The 19824-nt window shown below is 54.5% G+C and overlaps 1 protein-coding gene across 4 annotated transcripts in view; it reads left to right on the plus strand.

The window, feature by feature from the left end:
• Mindy4 (MINDY lysine 48 deubiquitinase 4) overlaps positions 1 to 19824 on the plus strand; it is a 109763-nt gene that overhangs the window by 70285 nt on the left and 19654 nt on the right. For 3 of the 4 annotated variants that reach the window (XR_006847612.2, XR_009225086.1, XM_046426028.2), the window contains 4 exons: positions 2617 to 2718; positions 4452 to 4515; positions 5878 to 5943; positions 9031 to 9098. Coding sequence is in view for 2 of the 4 variants with exons in the window: in XM_046426028.2 (XP_046281984.1) it covers positions 2617 to 2718; positions 4452 to 4515; positions 5878 to 5943; positions 9031 to 9098 (300 nt within the window). In the remaining 2 variants the exon portion in view is untranslated. Of the gene's footprint in view, positions 1 to 2616; positions 2719 to 4451; positions 4583 to 5877; positions 5944 to 9030; positions 9099 to 19824 lie in introns of all 4 variants that reach the window. The other variant, XM_046426029.2, reaches the window with a different exon arrangement.

Here is a 19824-nt window from a genome sequence, read left to right on the forward strand (position 1 = left end):
TTGATGTCATGATACAGAGCATATAACACCCACTCAATATGTGTTGGCTTTTATTTTTTATTTTATTTTATTTTTTGAGAAAAAAGGAAAAGAAGTTTTATTGCTTTTCTAGCAAAGGAGAAACAGAGGGGACTCCTGTCCCAAAGGCTGATTCTACCCATCAGCAGGAACAGGGGGCTTTTAAAGAGGTGATCCGAGGCTGCATTCCACAGGGTCTCTGTGGTGCGTTGGCTTTTTAGACCTTCCTTGTTGCTCCACTGACGTTTCCAACCGAGGATGACCTGCTCCGGTCGGTGGGCACAGAGAGCACAGGGTTCGGAAGGCTTCCCTTGATTTCAGACATGGAGGTTTTGCAGCACAGGTGTGAGCCACGCGCACCTTTGCTCAGCTCCTACCCAGGTCAGGTGTTCTAATCTGGAGCAGTGGCTATGCCAGGAGGGCTGTGTTGTTGCCAGAGGTCCCCTCCCTGGACACACAGTGAGTAGGCGTGACGGGGGCAGGAGGGAGCAGGAACGCTGGCGGGCACCATCAGCAACAGCTCAGCTGTGGACAGGGCCCAAGAGCAGGATGGATGTAAGACTCAGATGTGCGATCGACAGGACGTGGCAGGACATGGAATGACCCAGGGGATGTCAGAGACCACATTTGTGGGTTCTGATTCCAAAGAGATAAACGTCCAATTCTTTCTCCTTTGTCCCACAAGCTCTGCTCTCCTGGCCCTCTTGTCCTTGGCGTGGCCTCTCCTGAAACCTAGAGCAGTGTTTTCTCAACGTTGTTTTCCTTATTAGCGGGTGACCTGGGCCGGGGCTCCCGATAGCTCGGGTCGTCCGGTTTGGCGATCGCACCGTAACCGTTTCCTGTGAGGAACACGATGGGCTTCCTGAGCCCGAAGGAGCAGGCAGTGTGCTGGTTCATTTCCCTGAGTGCCTGAGTGCCCGTCTGAAGGGTCTCCAGGGGCAGGAGCTCGGGGCCAAGTTCACGCTGGATGCTGGGGGTCTCCCCTTCTGTGGATTTGACCCAAGCGGGGACTTGAGTTTTTTCACTGGACAATAGTGACAGGAACTGTTGGTGCCAGGTCTCGAGTCAGGGGCCTCCCAACCATCATCTCATTTAAAGTTCCCAGCACCAGCAGAGAGGAATCACTGTCGTTGCCCATTTCTGGATGGGGAAACTGAGGGAGCTGGGGTCCTATCGCCTCTTGTTTTACCTTAGTGGGGCCACAACAGCTTGTCTGTGGGTCCCTGGCTCTATGTCCCAGGCACTGGTCAGCGATGGCTTGCTGCTCACCATGGTGGCTATGTCCTGGTCTCCTGATTCCCTTCTTCTGCCCTGGACAGGAGGGAGAAACGCCACTACTGTCTCCCTTACACACTGAGGTATGGAGCTCAGAGAGATTTGGTGCCTGGAAACCTGGGACCCCCCACTTTGCACTCCTCTGACCCCAGGAGAGTCTTCATCAAACCCCTTTGTCTGTTAGGAAGAGAGAACCAGTCACACTAGCTTTTGTATGAATTTAGAAACAATTCCCAGCCTGCAGGAGAAGGCCAGACAGAGCTCTAACAAGCCCTGGAAATGTCAAGTGGAAAGAAACATCTATATTTGGTTGTCTCCCATCCACCCTCTCGTTCCCTCCACACACCAGGAACCTCTTAGTCACCATTTTTATTGCAAGAGAGCTCTGTAATTGTGTGTGTGTGTGTGTGTGTGTGTGTGTGTGTGTGGTGCTGGGGATTAAACCCAGTGCCCAGTGCCTTGTATATGCTAGGCAAGCCTCTACCACTGAGTACATCCCCAGCCCTTTCAAATTTTTTTTTTTTATTTGGAGACTGTGTCTCACTAAGTTGCCAGCCTGGACTTCAACTTGCGATCCTCCTGCCTCAGCATCCTGAGTAGCTGAAATTTCAGGCGTGCTATGCCGGTTAAAGTTCTTTTGTGCCTAGACTGTGCCCTGCCTGGTCTCCTGTTCTGCCCCACCCCTCTGACCCTTCCTTGTTGGCCTCCCTGGTACCACAAATGGACCTCATCCTTGGCTACTTGCCCCTTCTTCATCTTCTGTCTGGGAAATCTGTGCTGAGCCCCGCCCCCCTTCTGTAGTTCAGTGGGCCTGACAGTTCCACCTGGGGATCCACGTGCACCCCTTGCTCTGTAAGTCAGAGGTGCAGCGTGTCACCGCCCACCACATCTGCCTCCTCCAGCCACACGCTCCTTATTTCGGCTGGTGGCACCAGCGTGTAGCCCAAAGCCACAAGGGTCAACCTGCCTCCCCCTCCCCCTCCTCCCACACTCTGTATCTAAGCATCCAGCAAGCCAGGCTACACCACGTCTCCTGTCCTGCCGGCACCCTCCGGGCCCTGCCAGGTCTCCTGGGTCCCCTGCTCCAGTGCCTTGGCTGCCTCCACCAGCACCCGACTCCTGGGTCCTCCCTGGCTCTCATCCACAGAGGGCCTTCCTCCCCGGGCGTGGCCATGAAGTTCCCAGGCTGCAAGTGATCCTCTGGGAGTCAGGGGAGAAGAGCCATCTGCACAAGGGCCGCCTGGGCATCCCCATGGGCTGGGCCGCCTCTGCTTCTTGTGCCGTGGGCGTTGACGCATTCCTGCTTGTCCTTCTTGTTCTCAGGCAGCTGCAGCCTTCAGACACCCACAGGACCCGCTGCCTCACCCTGGCCATTGCAGACATCCTGTGGCGGGCTGGGGGCCGACAGAGAGCTGTGGTCGCGCTGTAAGTGGTTCCAAGGGCCACGCCAGCCGCGGTGGCAGGCAAGCTGTTTGCAGCTCTCCTGTCTGTGGGGTGGATGGACTGTGTTTGGGGAGCCCAGGGATAGGCCAGGGCACAGACCCTCTGCACAGCTCTGCTGACTGCACGGGCTGCAGCCCTCACCTGGGAAGGTATGCTCCTGTCTGCGCAGCCTGCCTCCTTGGGAGCTCTGGGAGCCCCTGAGAACCTGTGGCCCAGGTACCCACTTCCCCGCTGTATTCCCGGGGGCCTTAGAAACAGCCCCTCAGGTTGACCCAGCTGCTCTCCCTGGTCCCCCCAGGATTGGCATTTCCCTTGAGAGGTGAGCAGAGGATGGTGGAGCCCAGCCCTGGATGCTGTGCCCTGACCCACCTGGGCTCTTCCCTGTGGCCTCCGTCCTGCCCCACACAGTCCGCAGAGCTCACTGGCTGCCTCTTCTCCTCGACCCCTCAGAGCGGAAGCATCCCTTTGTCCTGGCCCTACCACTGAGGACATCCCCAGCCACAAAAAATTTCAATTTTTTTAAATTTGTGGCTTAACTTTAGCAAAGGAAGTAATTTTGGGGGCTAAGAAGCACACTCTGGGGTGCATGTTGGTCACTGTAGCATAGGGTTTATGAGAAGGAACTCTCTGAAGCTGTTGCTCGATGGCTATGTGACCTTAGGCAGCTAACTTCACCTCTCTGTGCCTCATGTTTACTTGTTTAGAAAATGAGGATGATGGTAATGATTACTTAATAGGATGGTTGTGAGAACTAAATGAGTCAGTATAAATAAATAATATGCAATAAATATAATAATATTATTCATCTGAATCATTTATCAGTATAAATTGGTGATAAATAATAAATATAAAGTGCTTAGGACAGCGCGTGGCATACACTAAGCATCACAAAAGTAGAGGTGAGATATCATCGTCATTATTGTTGTTGATGACCTTTTTAAAAAAATTTTTAATTGTAAATGGACACAATACCTTTATTTGATTTATTTATTCTTATGTGGTGCTGAGGATCGAACCCAGCGCCTCACACATGCTAGGCAAGCACTCTACCACTGAGCCACAACCCCAGCCCCTATTACCTGTCTTGTACTGTGTTCCAGGGAGCTTATTAACCTAGGCCCTTAGCATCTATTGCAGCAGCTCTAAGAGCAGATGAGGTAGGAATTGTATTTCTGCCTGTTTTAGAGATTCAGAAACAGAAGCCCAGAGAGGGAAGGTGGCTGATCCATGGCCACACAGCAGCTAGTGGTACAATGGGTCCCCAATCCGAGCCCTACACTTGTCCATGCCACACTGCTCTGCACACCAAGGGAAGTTAACCAAGGGGTCGCAGAGAGGAGGCTCCAGAGGCAGAGCTGGGATCCCCCATTAGTGGACACGAGGGCCAACGTTGCCAGCCAACATTCCCGTGGGCAGGCAATCCTCAGTTGTGGTGGGAGTCAGGCTTCCCACTGCCAGGGTGTGGGTTTGGCTATTCCAAGGGCACACCCTGCTCTTTTTTTTTTTCATTCTTTCTTTTCCCCCCTCCCCCGTGAGTCCCCTGGACCCAGGCTAGGAGGTGAGTCTGCAGCAGGGAAACCCGAGACACCTTTGGCTCCTTCTGTCCTCGGCAGCCACCTTCCATTTGTCCTCAGGGGAAGGCACATGCGGTCCTGTGCTGGCGGGAGGGCGTTCTTTCCTGGCAGAGGACTCACGCACCGTCTTTTCCTTTTTAGGTCTTCGGGAAGCGAGCAGTTCAGCCCAACAGGGAAATACAAAGCCGACGGAGTCTTAGAAACAGTACGGCTTTCTGGAAAGTTATCACGCAAACTTTGGCTTTGTTTGGGGACTGTCTCCTTTCCTATAAGTAAATCCTCCCACAGCTGGGGATGCCCGGGCCCTTCCTGCAGCCCGTGCCCACCGTGTCCACGCCCCCCGGGTTGGGGAGGGGACAGAGGTGTTTGGCTTTGGGGGTGGGCGGCTGCCAGCGCTGGTTCTGTGGCCAGTGACTCCCGACACCTCAGGGGCGCGCAGGCCTGGGGTCCCCAGCAGCCTGTACACAGCACCCCGGGCTGAGCCCCAGCCCTCCCCCAGGTCCCTCTTCCTCTTTCTCCAGCCTCTTTTCTAAGACCTGGGGGGTGGGGGGTACAATGGTGCCAGTCTGCAGAGGGGAGGCAGTTAAAAGGTGGGGAAGGACTTTGATAGCATGGAGCTCCTGCCACGAAGCCAGACGTCCATGGTACAGAGTGAAAAAATGGGAAATGTACTGTTGGTTATTTTGAAAATACAAAAGCTGTGAAGTTAAAAAAAAAAAAAAAGAAAAAGAAAATCCTGCCGTCTGTTTAGAATCTTCTGTTTTTACTTTTTGGCACCAGGGATTGAACTCAGGGGCACTCGACCACCGAGCCACATCCTTAGCCCTTTTCTGTATTTTATTGAGAGACAGGGTCTCACCAAGTTGCTTAGCTCCTCACTTTTGCAGAGGCTGGCTTTGAACTCGTGATCCTCCTGTCTCAGCCTCCTAAGCTGCTTGGATTACAGGCGTGCAACACTGCCCCTGGCTAGAATTTTCATTTTAACCCACTTGTTTTATTTGACCTAGCTTTGGGCCAATGTGACCCTGGGACCCTAATTAAGGGCCTCACTTGGCTAATTTTTTTTAAAGCGTTTTTTTTTTTTTTTCCCTCTCAGACCTGCCTGAGTAAACAAAAGGGACTCATATTTGCTGCTTTCCAATAACTCTGGACCTGGCCTGTTGGGCTCCCCTAGCCTGGCATTGTGATTTGGATGTGCTAGCCTCCTCAATCCCCGGACTCTTCTCAGCTATGACTGGCATGCAGGGTGCAGCCCTCCCTACGGCCACGTGCAATGCTGGGTCCTGTGCTTAGTCCCACAACCTGCGACATTCTTGGGGTTCTAAAGGTGGGCCCAGGGCTGCTGCTGGGCACTCACCCCCAGAGACCCTGGCTGTTCTGGGAAGCCGTGAGTTGCATTAGATGTGGGGCATGTCCCAGCGCCAGCTCTGCAGGTTGCTACTCTCAGCCTAGGGAGGGTCACAGTGGGGTGTGTAGTGGCTGAAGCCAGGGCCACAGGCTCTGACCGGGATTGGGATGGGCTTGGCCCCGAGGAAATGGCAGCTCACAAGTGTGTGTTCCTTCCCAGCTCACACTGCACAGTCTGACCTGCTACGAGGAGCTGGTGACTTTCCTTCAGTACAGCATTCATCAGGTATGAACCGTGGCGTCTGCTTGTGGGATGGGCAGTGTTGAGCCTTCTGGTTTCATTGTAGGAGAGATGCTGGTGACCTGGAGCTGTCCTCTCCATCAGCCAAGATGGCAGGAGGGCACGTGGGCCTCTGGGTGGTGCGTTGAGGATGATGGGTGATGTGTCTGGAGAAGGGTGGACTTGGGGCAGGGGTTCCAGGCTCTCCATCGCATCCTCGTGGGCTGGTCATGGACACAAGTTAGCTTTGGGGCTGCAAAGAGCAGGGCTAGGACTGGTGGGGTTGGAAGAAAGAGAAGCAGCAATTAGATGGTGGCTGCAGAGCTGTCTCTGTGTCCAGGAGCAAGCACCCTCCTCTGGAGCTCTGTGTTAATGGGTGTGTCCCGGGACCAGCTGGGAGAAAAGGAAGTGGCTTCCAAGTCAGGGTTGGAGGGCAAGCAGTGCCCATGGGGACACTGCTTGGGACAGGACCTCATCTGGTGTCCTGGGGAGGCTGGATTGGCCCAAGCAGGGACCCTGCAGTGTCCAGTCTGTAAACTGTACAGCCACTCTCTACTGTGAGCTAGGAGGGACGTGGCCAGGGTCAGGAGCAGTGCAGCCAGAGGGATCTTGGAGTTCCCAGTGGGGCTGTGGCAGCCTGGCTTTGCAGAGGAGGAGGTTACACTCTCCAAGGGCAGAGGACTCGGCCTCCAGAGATAATTGGCCTGAATTTGGATCCGGGTTAGCTCCCTACTAGCTCTGAGGCCTCAGACAACACATGGAGCTCCTCTGCCCCTCAGTTTCTCCTCTGCCAGACATGGGGAATAGCGGCATCTGCCTCAGGGCCTTGTGTAGCATGTCAGGACTTGAGCAATGTCCTCATTCATTGTGGGCGTCCATTGTCACCGTGGTTTAGGGCCACCTTGGGATGGGCGAGCCATAGACATGTAAAAACAAGAGGGAAATCTTACAATGTGAGCTAAGACCAGGAGACTGGACCCCCCTGCCTTCTTGCTTGCCCACATGCAGCCTTGCAGAGGTCCCTGGGTCTCAGTTTCCTCATCTGGAAGGTGAAGGACTGCAGATTCCAGCTCCAATAGAGGTGGTCAAGGAGAAACTTAAACACCGGGAGGCATGTTTTCCAAATGGAGTATAGGCAGTCTGAATCAGCAGGAAGGGGGCCCCCTGTTAAACCCAGAGTGCACCTGAGAGACTTATGAACCCAGTGTGGGGACTCCACCAGGGTGGCCAGGACTAAGGTCACACGTGTCACATCCTCAGATGAGGCAGGGCCTGGAGCTACCTAGTCAGGCAAGGGAAGTGATTGCTGAGGCTTATGGGGCCAAGGAGAGGCTCCAGGGAGATCATTCCAACGGCCCAAGTTTTGGAGGTCTTATAACTGTCCCCAAAGGTTCTGGCTGCCCAGCAGTGCTAGGGCCTCTGTATCCCTACCTGTAACATGGGTCTCACCCTTGGCCTGTGTCCCTGGGTTTCAGTGAAGCCTAGGCATGAAAATGACTGTGAAAGGGACTTGGAGAGTATGGCTGCTGCAGGGAGAGAGACACTCAAGGCCTCTGGCCTCGAGCTGTCCATCCCTGGCCAGCTTTGGCTCCCTGCTTCTGCCGGTCCATTCAGTATTTGGCCCTTCTCAATCTGGCAGCCAGAGTCTCCCCCTGAAGCTTGATTTATGTTTTTGCTGGAAGCAGCGGAGCTGCCTCAGCACTAGGTTCACCAAATCCATTTTTCATGGGCTGGGTCTCAGAGGGGCTCCTGGTGCCAGGCCTGGAAATGTACACCAAACCGTCTCTGCCCAAAATAAATAGCCTCCTTGCTGGGTTTTCATTACCGCTCACCTCTGGGTGAGGTGTCTGGCAGACCCCGGGCTGGCTCAGGGATACCCCCGCCCCCACGGCCCACTGAAGTCCTTTGGAGGGCTCAGGTCTCTCCAGGGCCGGAGATCTGGGGTGGAAGAATGGCCCCTTCTTCCCGAGTGGCACCAGACATGGTTCCGGCCCCTAAGTGAGGTTTCCGGACCAACTGCCTGCCGGGGCTCGCCTTTCCAGCCGGCGCCTTGCCCCGTGGCCTCCCAAGTCTTGGCAGCTTGAATTTGATGAGATAATTTTAATAAATGTTTTCAAAAGCAAAATGGAATATTGCTGCCATTCACTGTGTTCTGGCAAGGGCAGGAAGCCCCAGGTGGGGTTCATCTCCCCAGCCTCTGCAGAGGGCTCAGGGTAAAGGCTCTTGAGGGTGGGCCAAGGACTGGGCAAATGCCCACCCAAACCTCCCCATAGTTTCACAGCCAGCTAGGGCTCACCAGGACTTCCGTGTCCTTCCTCATCTCAGTCCTGTGGTCTGTAGGTATCACAGGCACGTGGAGGGGAGACAGACCTCAAAAGTACCAGGGCTTCCCCCAAACAAGGTGTGGGTCCATGGCAGCAGTGCGTAGGTATTCCAGAAGGAAAGGCCAGCATGCAGGTCAGCAGCAGAGCTGTGTCACAGGTCTGCAGGTCCAAGCCCCCCCACCCCACCCGCAGGTGTGTATCCTCTTTTGCAGGACATCCACATAACTCTGCAGTGGTCAGAACATGTCTGCAGACACTGGGGAAACTGAGAGTAACAGAAGTGAAGCAATTGGGTTGAGATCACAGAATTAAGGGAAGGGTAATTTAAGATGGACGTGGATCCATTCATTCATTCATTCATTCATTTGTATTTCCCCAAACTGGGCTCTTCTAGGCCCTAGCACAGTGAACTTGCCCGCTCTTGCTTTAGGGCCTGTGCACATACCTCCCATGCTATGAGTGGTGTTCACTTCTCTTCTGATTCCTGGGGTTTGTATTTAGACATCAGGCCTCCATAATACCTTCCTTGGGCCTCCTCCCTCCCTGAGCTTGATGTCTGTGGATATGCTCCGTGGTGTTCCTGTGCTTTGCCCCTTCTGTCACTTGGGCTGGTGCATCCCTATGATGAGGGGATCTGGCTGGTGAGACCTGCCCAGGGTCTGTCCTGTGGCCACCTGATGGGAGGCTGTGAGTCCAGGAGCCCCCCAAAGAGTGTCAGGCTGAGGGCTGGAGGTGTGTGGAAGGTACTCACTTCTCTCTCCTTTCCCAGTTCCAAGCAGGCCCCTATGGATGCATCCTGCTCACCCTGTCTGCCATCCTGTCCAGGTCCCTGGAGCTGTGAGTATCTTTCTCTGTCAACTCCCTGGGCGGGGGCTATCTGTGTCTCCCTGTGCCCCTTCCCCAGAGCCCAGGGCAGGGCTTGGTGCTTAGTGAGGCAGCAGAGGAGGGGAAGCGCTGGTGGAAGAGCAGAGCAGGCCCGTCCTACATATTCCAAGGTCCCCTTCTCTGTGGTGTCCCCACTTATGCTGGGCACAACTCAAGAGGGACCTCTGCAAGCTTGCATGTGACTGCTGTGTGCACATTTAAGGCTCTCATCCTTGCTACTTGTGCAGGGGTGGACAGTGAGGCTGAGACCTGGGAAATGGCTGCAGACCCCGAGTTCAGGGCAGGGTCTCTCTGTAGGCCAAGACTGTCCTGCAGCCGCCAGCAGGCTACTGGGAGTCCTGGGCGGTACCCAGAGGGAGAGGTAGGAATGCCAGTGGCCCTGACTTTCTTCTGCTGGACCCCGGGCTCCTAGGCTGCCCTAGAGCTGAGCCCTTCCATGAAACTGATTCCCTCGGAGCCTTCTAGGCCTCTTGTCTGTATTTACCACCTGGGCATCGTCCCTAGGGAGCACAGCAGGAGAATAGTACAGGGATAGTTTTGTAAAGTACACTTGGTGGTGGCATCACTTGGCAGGCAGGCAGAGCTTGAGATGGAGACCCAGAGGAGGGGACTTGGGAAGGTCCAAGGTCCAAGCACCTTGGGAAGGTGCTTTATAGGGAAGATTTCGGAACGACTCCCAGCAGGTTTGGGAACTGCAAAGTCCCTGGGCAGCTTTGAGGTGCACAGGCAGGAGAGGCCCTGGCAGAAGGACATGTTTGCCCTCCTGCCCTGGCTGGGCCCCGCTGGCCTGTGGCTGCTCCCCCAGGGTCTCTGCTGCAGGCGGGAGGAGGACTGCGGGGCTCTGTGGGACCTCGTGTGCTGGCCTGCCTGCTGCCTGCTGCTACTGACCTTATTAAATCGGTGTGTGCACAGCGCTTTCTAATGGCATTTTTCTTCTAATCCTGCCATAATGATATAATTCATTCCTGGCGTGAGCTCACGTGCATGGAGACCATAAGCCGCCGGCCCTCTCCCTGAGCCTGGTTTGCTAATCCCTGGGCTGGAGGTGTTGGGGGGGGGGGTTGTCTTCTGGCCTCACTGGGGAAGCCTGCACTCTCAGGTGGGCCAGGCTTGGTAGTGCTGGCCTCAGCTTCCCCATCTGTGCAGGGGACCTTCTGCCCTGCGTCTGGGCTCCGAGCTTGAGTGATCACAAGCAGTCTATTTATGTGCGGTCTCCTGTGTGGAGTCTTCTCCTTCTAGATGGGGCCTTGATGCCCCCTGTCCAGAACACTCTTCACATGGGTCAGAACTGGAGGACTTAGGCCACTGCTGCCCCTCCCTGTCCCATCCAGTGGAGCTGGGCAGCAGTGGTGCCCTGTCCAGATTGTGGCACCTAATGGGCATCAGGGTGGGGAATTCTGCCCCACAGCCTAGACTGCACAGCCTCATGTGCATGGCCTGAAGTCACAGTCCTGTCAACACACACACACACACACACACACACAGAGGCATAGACACACACACCGACACACATAGATACAGTCCAGCTGCTCCCTCAGGGCCCTGAGGACCTACTATGGGCCCTGCAGCAGGTATCCTGAGGCTCTGGGTGCAGGCTGGGCCTCCTCAGGCCTCTGCCTTCCAGAGGACCCAGATAGAGACCTGTGTGATGTTGGCTGCACAGGTTGGTTGTCATTCCTCTGTCTCTCGCCTTCCCCTTTCCTTAGAGGACAATACAGAGGAAGTCCTATTAGCAGTAAGGATAATGGCAACCAGCATTATGAAGCTCCCTGTGTGCCCAATCCTTTTCTTTGAACCTCTTGATCCTCCATGACAACCAGTTAGGCGGGTGCCACTGTGGTCCCCATGGCTTAGGGCAGGGAGTGGTTCCCCCCAAGGTTACACAGCAAGTGAACCTGACAAACAGGGTTCCCCCAGGTGATCTGGCCCAAGCCAGAGCTTTTGGTTTGTGCTTAACAGAGCTGAGCCTGGGAGTAAGACAGGTTCATTAGGCCTGGTCACTCCTCGGGCTCTTTCCTCGGGGAACCAGGTTATCACGGCTCCTGCAGGGTGGGAGCCTTTAGCAGTGGCTGCTGCAGGACCATGAGCTCGTGTGTTTTCCTATATTTTCTTGCCTCTGGCTTGTCTTGGTGTCCCAGGTGGAGGCTACCAGGCCTCCCCAGTAGATGCAGCCATGAGGATATGCCAGCCAGCTGGGCGTGGAGGTGCACACCTGTAATCCCAGAGGCTCAGGAGGCTGAGGCAGGAGGATTGTGAATTCAAAGCCAGCCCCAGCAACTTAATGACGCCCTGAGCAACTCAGCAAGACCTTGTCTCAAAATGAAAAAAAAAAAAAAAAAAGGGCTGGGGATGTGGCTCTGTGGTTAGTGCCCCTGGGTTCAATCCCTGGTACCAAACAAACAAACAAAAGGATGTCCTGAAGTTCATGGTGGTCCTCTGTGGTGATGTGGTGAAGTGGCAGGTCCTTCCTGAGCATCAGTGGGCTTCCCGGGCACAGAGTACCCTTGCTTGGTTGGACCCTGCTGAGGGGTAGATGGAGAGACCCAGCTAAGGACCTGGGGTAGAGGCAAACTTGAGCAACCAACTCTGATTTGTTCAAGTTCAAGAAAACATTTTGTTAGACTGAGGGCTTCAGGTAAGAACTCGACCTCAGGCCACCCAGGGGTCTCTGGGGCTGCTGCAGATCTGAGCTCTCTCGTGACCACTGTGCTCATGTCCACAGGGCTGCTCAAGATGGGGCATCAGCTGACCCTTCCCCCACCTGTGGTCCAGGGGTTTCCTGAGGAGGAAAGACAGGGATGACAATGAGCACAGGGACAGCGGCAGCCCCAGTGCTGGCCAGATCCTGAGAGTCCCCCTGAAGCCACTTCACATAGCACGCTTACATTCTTGGCACTCATAGAGGTTTCCTGTGAGGAAGGCATCCTCTCACCTTCCTAAGCGGAGTCCCTGCAAGCATCCTCTCCCTATTATAAACCAGTCACATTGCACAACCACGTGGGTCCCTCTGTCCCCTGGCACCCCACCTTGGCCCTCTGAAGGCTTCCTGTCGTCCATGGCGATGAGGACTATTCCTGAGACTGGGAGACCCACTTCCGGCCTGCTGCCTCCTGGTGAGCAACAGGCAAAGGCCTTTCTTATGGACACTGAGACTGGCAGGTGCCAGTGTCATCCTGCTCAGTCACCGTGTGACCTGTGCAGAGACACCCAGCAGGGTGGTGCGTCACATGAAAGCTTGCACTTGGTGACTTTGATGTAGCATCAGGATGTCTGGGTTCCCCTTCTCAATTCAGCTGCCCACAAGCCATAGGCTGACTCAACCTGTGTCTTAATTCTTTATTTCCAGAAGGACAGGGTTGGGCTAGTACTTTTTAGACTCCTTATTGTGAAAATCTGATTAGTTTTAAAACATCTATTTAAAGGTCAAGGAGTTAAGAAAATGCAACAGGATGACTTTGATGGGTGCAGATGTGATAGGGACGGGGAGGCCCCTGACTCCCAATAAGGCATCAACCTGCCCCCCGCCATGGCCCAGGGACCCCTCTTTGGAGAAGCCCCAGCTCTACAAACAACCCAGCTTCAAAACCTTGGGAGCAGATGATCAGACTCTCTGTGGAGTCCAGAGTCAGCTCTGCAGAGAACCCTTTGATGCTGCTTCCTACTGGCCTGTGATTACTTTGCACAGTAGTTGAAAACATGTCCTGGGAACCCAGCGAGATAGCAGAATCCAAGATCAAATGCTGTTCAGCCAGGGAGAAACGGAGTGGAGGGCTGGGCAGACCTACCTGATCCCTCCAAATGCAGTGTGTGTGGATGGGTGACATCGCGAGACTTGTGGCTGGATGGGAGGTGATGTGGGTGTGGATGGTCAGCTGGAGATTGGTGAAGGGTGACATGATTGTGAGTGTGTGACAGAGGATCTGAAGCCCGGAGGCCGCCCTGCACCAAAGTCAGTGCTCCTGGCTGAAGGCCACTCCTAAGCCAGAACAGAGCCAGGGCCGGGTGCCATGGCAGATGTAGTCCCCGCCGAGCACAGCCCAACCACTCCAAAGAACAGTCGAGAACAGGCCTTTGAGGTTTGTTTACTCGGGCTGTGTGCAGAGTCTTGCAAAGGGTTTATTTTTTTTCCACTTGATTTCAAGCCGTTTATTTTCTTTCTTAAGATCTCCAGTTGCTTACAGTAAATCTCATGCCTGATTTCATGTTCTTCTTGGTCTGCTGCTTCCCCCCAACACACATGGATAGAGCCTTCCCCAGGGAGCTCTCACAAGCCCAAGATGCTCAGGGCCCTGGGGGTCATGGCCAGCTCTGAGACAGGACCGGGCAGCCCAACACAGGGGGTGCAGCAACCCCCCGGGGGGGCACCCAGACCTGGCCTACCGTAGACTGATGCTCACGGGTGGCTTGGGCCTTGGTTAAGAAGGTGGGGAAGAAGCTTATGTAGAAGGCCTTCCCCATGCCCCTCGGCCTTCAGTCCAGTGACCACCCCAACTGCCCAAAGGCAATCTGAAAAGTCCACAAAGGATGTTAGCTTGTTATTGGCTGAAGGGTTGGGGGAGGACCCGTGCAGCATCTGCACCATGGTGACTTGCTCTCAAAACTCTTTTGAGAGATTAAAAACAACAGGGACAACCAACCAGTTTCTTTCTTTAAGGAAATAGCCCTAAAATGGATGACAACTATGAGAATTGGTTGCAAAAGAAAGTGAAAGAAACTCGCTTCTTACCAGTGCAACCAGAAAACAAAGCCACTGTTATCAAATACCTGGACTTCAGGAGTGGCTAGATCCAGGAAGTACATACTGTGCCTGGGATTTGTGTCCCTTCTCTATCTCCTCACTATTCTCCCCTGAGTCCCAGCTGTATTCTCAGGAAAGCCTCCTGCATGGGGACTCCAATAACTCCATAGCCTGCCAGGTGACAGGCACCGGATGCCATCACCATGGCTGGGCCTGGGCTGCACCTATCATGGGACTTCTGCAGGAATATGGCCCTAGACTGGCTAGGAACTGGGTGCTTGGAGTCAGGAAATAGAGGTGCAGGAGGTTTCACATGTAGGAAATGTAGGATGTGGGTTTGGAGATGGGCTTGAAAGAGGCCCCACAGGCTCTTTTCAGAAATGGAGGAAAGTGACCACCAAGATTTTCACTCCAGAGTGGAGGGGGTGCTCACCCATTAGAGGCCACCTGGCAGGGGCTGCTGGCTGGGGGTCTGTGGTGTGAGATTTCTTCAGGGGCAGCCATCATTGAGAATCCCCAGTTCTTGTCAGTTCCAGATGTGTTGTGCTGAACAGAAGGGGGTGCTCTGCGGTGTCCTTGGAACCCTGCCTAAGCTTTTCCATTCCCACAAAAATTAGGGTGTCAACAGAGTCCCCCACACCAGGAGCCCTGACTCGCAGGCTTGGTGGCCCTCTCTTGCCCGGTTTTCCCCATCACACATGAGGCTGGATCCAGTAGGCAAGGACCCTTCCTCCCCTGTAATAAACCAGAGGAAAAGGACTTCCTGAGTGAGCTCCAGCCCCATCGTAACAGTGATCCAGGTGATGGGAGGGTCCACGCTAACACTTCCAGCAAAAATGTCCCAGACCAACATGACAGGTGGAGGGGAACCTGTGTGGATGTCTGTCATGGACTGGCAGGCGCCCTCCTCAAGCCTTACTTCCTTCTGCCCCTCTGCCCACAGGTCCCCCATCAGGGGGGCACTATGGACCTTCTTGCCCTGAGCAAAGTGGTGGCTCAGCCAGACACAAGGCCCTCACTGCCACCCTGGGCTTTTGCAGTCTTGTGGCAACCCACAGGACAGGCCTGCAGGCCTAGGACCATCATCCCTCTTTACAGATGTGGGGACATGGAGAAGGGAAGGGTGAGTTAGTGGCACAGCCCTATCACCCCAGTCTAGTGGCTTGGTCTAACACCCTGTGCCAGCATCACCATCACCGGACCGGAAGGGGAGGGGTGATGCCTGCCACTCAGCAGGGTTCGCCCACATAAAATGGAAAATGAGGCCCCCAGTAGGCCTGTACCCGACTGGTGCTAGACCACCTCCTCGACCCCCTTATGATTTCAGCTGGCGGGGTCTGCTCTGAAACAGGCCAACACTGCTGGGCAGGTCCCCAGGCTGCTGAGAGGGCAAGCCACAGCCAGCGAGTGCACCCTGGGCCCAGCTGAGTACAGTCCTTCTCATGGCCCCAGCCCCAGGGCTGTTTGGAGGGGCTCATTCCCACACCTGAGGAGGAACCAAACTCAGGCCACTCTGGGGTTAAGTTGCAGGGCATCTCTTACCTCTGACCACTCACCTAAGGACTATCGCTTCTTGTTCCATGAAGGGTTTAGATGCTTAGATAAGGACAATGGGCCTTGGGAGGAGGGAGATGCAGGAACCTTCTAGAAGGGTTTTCTGGGCCAGATCTGCCTGAAGTGTGCTGGTGGGTGGCTCACTTCCACCTGCCTCCACCCCCCTCCTGGGCCCAGCTTCTGGAATCAGTCTCACGGGGCCTATGAAACCCACAGCCTCTCCTGGGATGGGGGTGGGAAGCTCAGGGTGGGGGTGTCATTTGCTTTGTGCACTTGTGTGCCTCATTCTAGGCTCCAGGGGACCAGACAGATATGACATTACCTGATCTCAAAGTCCTTGCTGTCCCGAAGGACAAGACAGGTGCATGGAGAAGAGATGGCATGGGCTCTTGGGAAAAGGGGGACTAAGGAGAGGAGAGATGAGCATTTCTGTCCCTCCTCTTGATGGAGGAGGAGGCACTAGGCAGGACTCTGAGGGGTGGGCAGCAAGGGTCTCGGCAGGTAGCAAGGACAGAGTGGGCACAAGCCACTGGTGAGGGTTTGCAGAGATTGATTGTGTGAGGTTGGGAGGGGCGGTCCCGGAGTTGGGGAAGATGGCAGGTGTTGAGGGAAGACAGCTTGGGAAGGGCTTTTTGGCCAGTGGCTGTGGAATCTGGGCTGCTCCTCTCTTCCTTCCTCCAGGCACAGTCTCCCACCAAGTTCTCACTGCCTGGACAGGGGGATTGACATTGAGCTCTCCAGCCCTGGAGCTGTCTGCCCTTTGCAAAGCCTTCTCAGGATCTCTTCCAGCAAGCCTCAGGAGTGGCTATTGTTATCTTCGTCAGGGAAAGACACACCCAAGGGCTCAGAGATAGAAAGCAATTTGCCAAGGCCATGCGGCACAGGTGGCAGAGGGGCCAGACACCCAGGTCTTCTGACTCATTGTCCCTTCCCTCTCTGCCTTCCTGGGAAAGCAGTCAATATCCGCTCTCTCCAGACCCTTTTCAGATATTCGCAGCTACATTTCAACCTCTTGGAGGTCTCGATTTATTCTGGGTTCTTGGCTGTGATACGAATAGTTAAGGTTGCAGGAATCATGACCTCTTGGTCATTGTTTTCTTGTTTTCATGTTGTTATCGTAGGAAAAAGGAAGTAACATTTACCAAATGCCAGATGCTTTATATAGTTCATCCCATCCAGTTCTCACAGTGATCTCTAATAGCAGGAGGCGTCCTCATACCCATCAGGCAGGTGGGGACACCAAGGCTCTGAGAAGGGGACAACCTGTAAGTGGCAGCACTCGGGTTTGAGCCCAGGGCTCCCTGCCTTTAGAGCCAGGTTCTCTTGGTCTACCACAGTTGCCCTTTCATAAGCCAGACGCTCCACCTCTGCAGCTGGGTAGGGAAGTGCTGTTGGGGTATAGCCTCTGGGAAGCCAGATTAGCTGATGCAGTGGGACGTAATTGCTCAGGGCTTGATGTCCCAGTGGACAGGTGGAGGCAGGTTGGGTCTTCTGGCTAATTACTGCCTATGAGAAGCTGGATGTCTTAAGATCAGAGTCAGGAACCAGACTCACTTGTTTGCATCCCAGAGGGTCCCCGGGGATCCTTTGCTCTAGGCCTCTGCTTCATCTAAATGAGGACTCAGGCTGAAAAAGAGGTGAGGACTTGCCTGAGGTCACTCGGTCAGGCCAAGGCCGAGCTGCCCACTGACACGCCTTGCGGACATTTGTTTTAGGTGAGTGGCTAGACACTGGCGCCATGCTTCTAGGCCACTTGGGCATATTTTTCTTCTTATTCAGAAACTTGTGTGCCAAATGCCACGTTCACACGGGGAGGCTTTTAGGTGAAGGGACCGGCCAACGGGAGCCATGGGCAGTGGAACCTGGGTGGGGCCTCAGGGCTCCTGGGCCTGCCTGGCGTCTGTCCTTCAGCTTTGTGCCTGCCTCGGGCTGTTCAAGAGTCCCCAGGACTGGCCTCCAGGGGAACTGTGAAAAGGACCCCCCTGCCCACTAGAACTGGGTGGTAAGTCGGTCCCGGGGAAGAGACTGCCGTGGTTTGTGGCTCAGGAGCCCAGAAGGGTAGGAGCCCAGAGCTTGGGGGCCCCTTGCATGGTTTCAGCTTCTGCTCCCAGGATGCGTGGAACCCAGAGGTTCCCCTGAGAAGCCACAGGGGCTGGTGGAGGGAGAAGGTGATGGGCAAGGCCCAGTACTGCCTCCAGCTAAGTAACACCACCCTTCATAAAACAGGCTTCTGCATATAAGATTTCATTTAAAGAAAGGGCTCTGAGTCTAAAATGACATTGGAGCCACTTGTACAGGTGTCGTAGGCCTGCCGTCACAAAGTGCCACCATCTGGGTGGCTTAAGCACAGAAATTGATTTCTTACACCTCCACAGCCTGAAGGCCAAGATCAAAGTGCCAACAGGCTTGGTTCCTACTGAGGCTCCCCTTCCAGGATTGCAGATGGCAACTTCTGACTGTGTCTCAGGTGACCTTTCCTCTATGTGTGCACATCCCAGGGGGATCTCTTTGTGTGTGCAAATTTTCTTAGACACCTTGTCTTATAAGGACACCAGTCCCATTGGATTAGGACCCACCTTAAGAGCCTCATTTTAACTCACTCACCCCTTTAAAGTCTTTATCTCCAGATGCATAAGCTTAGGTATGCTGGGGTGGGGCGGGGACAGGGACTTCAACATATTGGACAGTTCATGCCAGTACACCTCTCATCTTGTCCAAGACTCTGATGTTCCAGAAAGAGAGACTGAGGCCCAGGGGCAAGGGGTTTGTGGCCTTGCAGCAGGCCAGGGCTGGAACTAGGGTCTGGTGCAGATCCTGCCTGCAAGCTGACTGCCCAAGGACTCCTCGCGCTTAGTACGGCAGCAGCTCCCCTGGGGGAGGCCTGAGCATCCACATGTGCCAAAGTTGTAAATCTCCGAAGCCACGAGCCACTCCTTGGCGTCTCTCAAGTGCCCTGATGTGAAATACAGATGTTCCTCTCTTTTAAGATGCAAGCACACGTCTGAATTTCCCATCGTGTTTGCACCTAAGGATGCAATTGCCATTTCCTCCCATTGTCCTTTCTGCTTGTCCCTCTGCTCCCAGCTGACGCAGGCTCTCAAGCCCGCTGGGTGAACACGCGGCTGTGAGCTTATGAAGATCGGACCGCTTCTGAAAACTGCGGGTGGCCTGAGGCCAGCGATGCTTATCGGTCCACCCAGGACTCCTTTGAGGTTATTTTCTTCTCATCAGAAGATGCTTGTATACGCTGAGGAGAACGTTTCCATCAATTCTTCTGCCTGATCTAGCGCCAGCCGAGTTTGGTGCTCCATGAGTCACCCTGGCTGGCTCCCTCCCAGGCCTGCTGGGCTGTCTCTGGTGGGTCAGCCCTGAGGGCCTTCCCAGAGGACCCCACGCCTTTGCGGTCTGCAGTCCCCTATGACGGTGCTCCCAGGCCATCTCATGTGGGCCATAAACCTTCCTCATTTGGCATGGTCACTAAAAACCACAAGAAAGCATTATCTCTGCAAGTATTGTGGAGGCTGAATTTCTGAAGTTTGTCGGGAAAGGATACAGGGCCAGGGTGTCTGTTTTAGTTTTGTGAGCTTATGGCAGACCTTGGATCTAGAGCATAAATTGAGACCAGGTTCCCCTTCTCTTCCACCAAAAAGAAAAATGAGCGGTCTGATTGCTAAACCCTTCCAACCCCTGGTCACCGCGCAGTGCTCTCTCTGGGGTGTGGATAAAGGAAGCGGGCCAGGGCCGGGATACAGTGATGGGTGGTGGTGTGTCCCCCAGGGCCGTGTGCAGTGGTCTGGGAAGCAGGCACTTGGGACTCGCCTGGCCCCCAGAACCCAGCTCTCTGTGCTGCTCAAAAGAGTAATTCCCAATTCCCAGGGGTCCTAGAGGGTTGAAGGTGCATCTGCTGGATGCAGTCGGGAGACGGTAGCTCCTTTACTCTGTGCTGGTTACATGGCTCCGATCACAAGAATGCTTTGTCTCCTGGAGCTATTTAGCTTGAGGTCTTTGCTGCTCCTTTTAGGAATCACGTGCCACAATGGGCTTCCCAGCATGGTGACAAGCTGAGGAGGACTCTGAAGTTCAGGGAGGGCTTTTTGCCTCCTAATGTTCATCACTCACTCCTCATAGGGGACAGGGTCCCAAAGATAGGACACATCCTGAATTGTTCTGTCCCCACTGCTGCTCAGCCCTAAAATTCATTTCTTGTGGTTTGAGGAACTTACTCTGCCAAAGGGGCTTTTCAGTCTATGCCTTTTGGAGAACCCCCTTTTGAGGAAGGAGCCACAGGGGTAGCATGGAGGGGCTCTAGGCTTTGAAAAGAGACTGCCTGGAGGCCCTGGGCCCAGCAGCTCTGGGCAAACCTTTTTATTTTTTCTTTCTTCCTTT

This window comes from Marmota monax, unplaced genomic scaffold (assembly GCF_021218885.2).
Source record: "Marmota monax isolate L192 unplaced genomic scaffold, Marmota_monax_Labrador192_F-V1.1 WCK01_AAM20220418_F8-fsc00133, whole genome shotgun sequence".
In the NCBI taxonomy this organism is placed as follows: Eukaryota; Metazoa; Chordata; class Mammalia; order Rodentia; family Sciuridae; genus Marmota; species Marmota monax.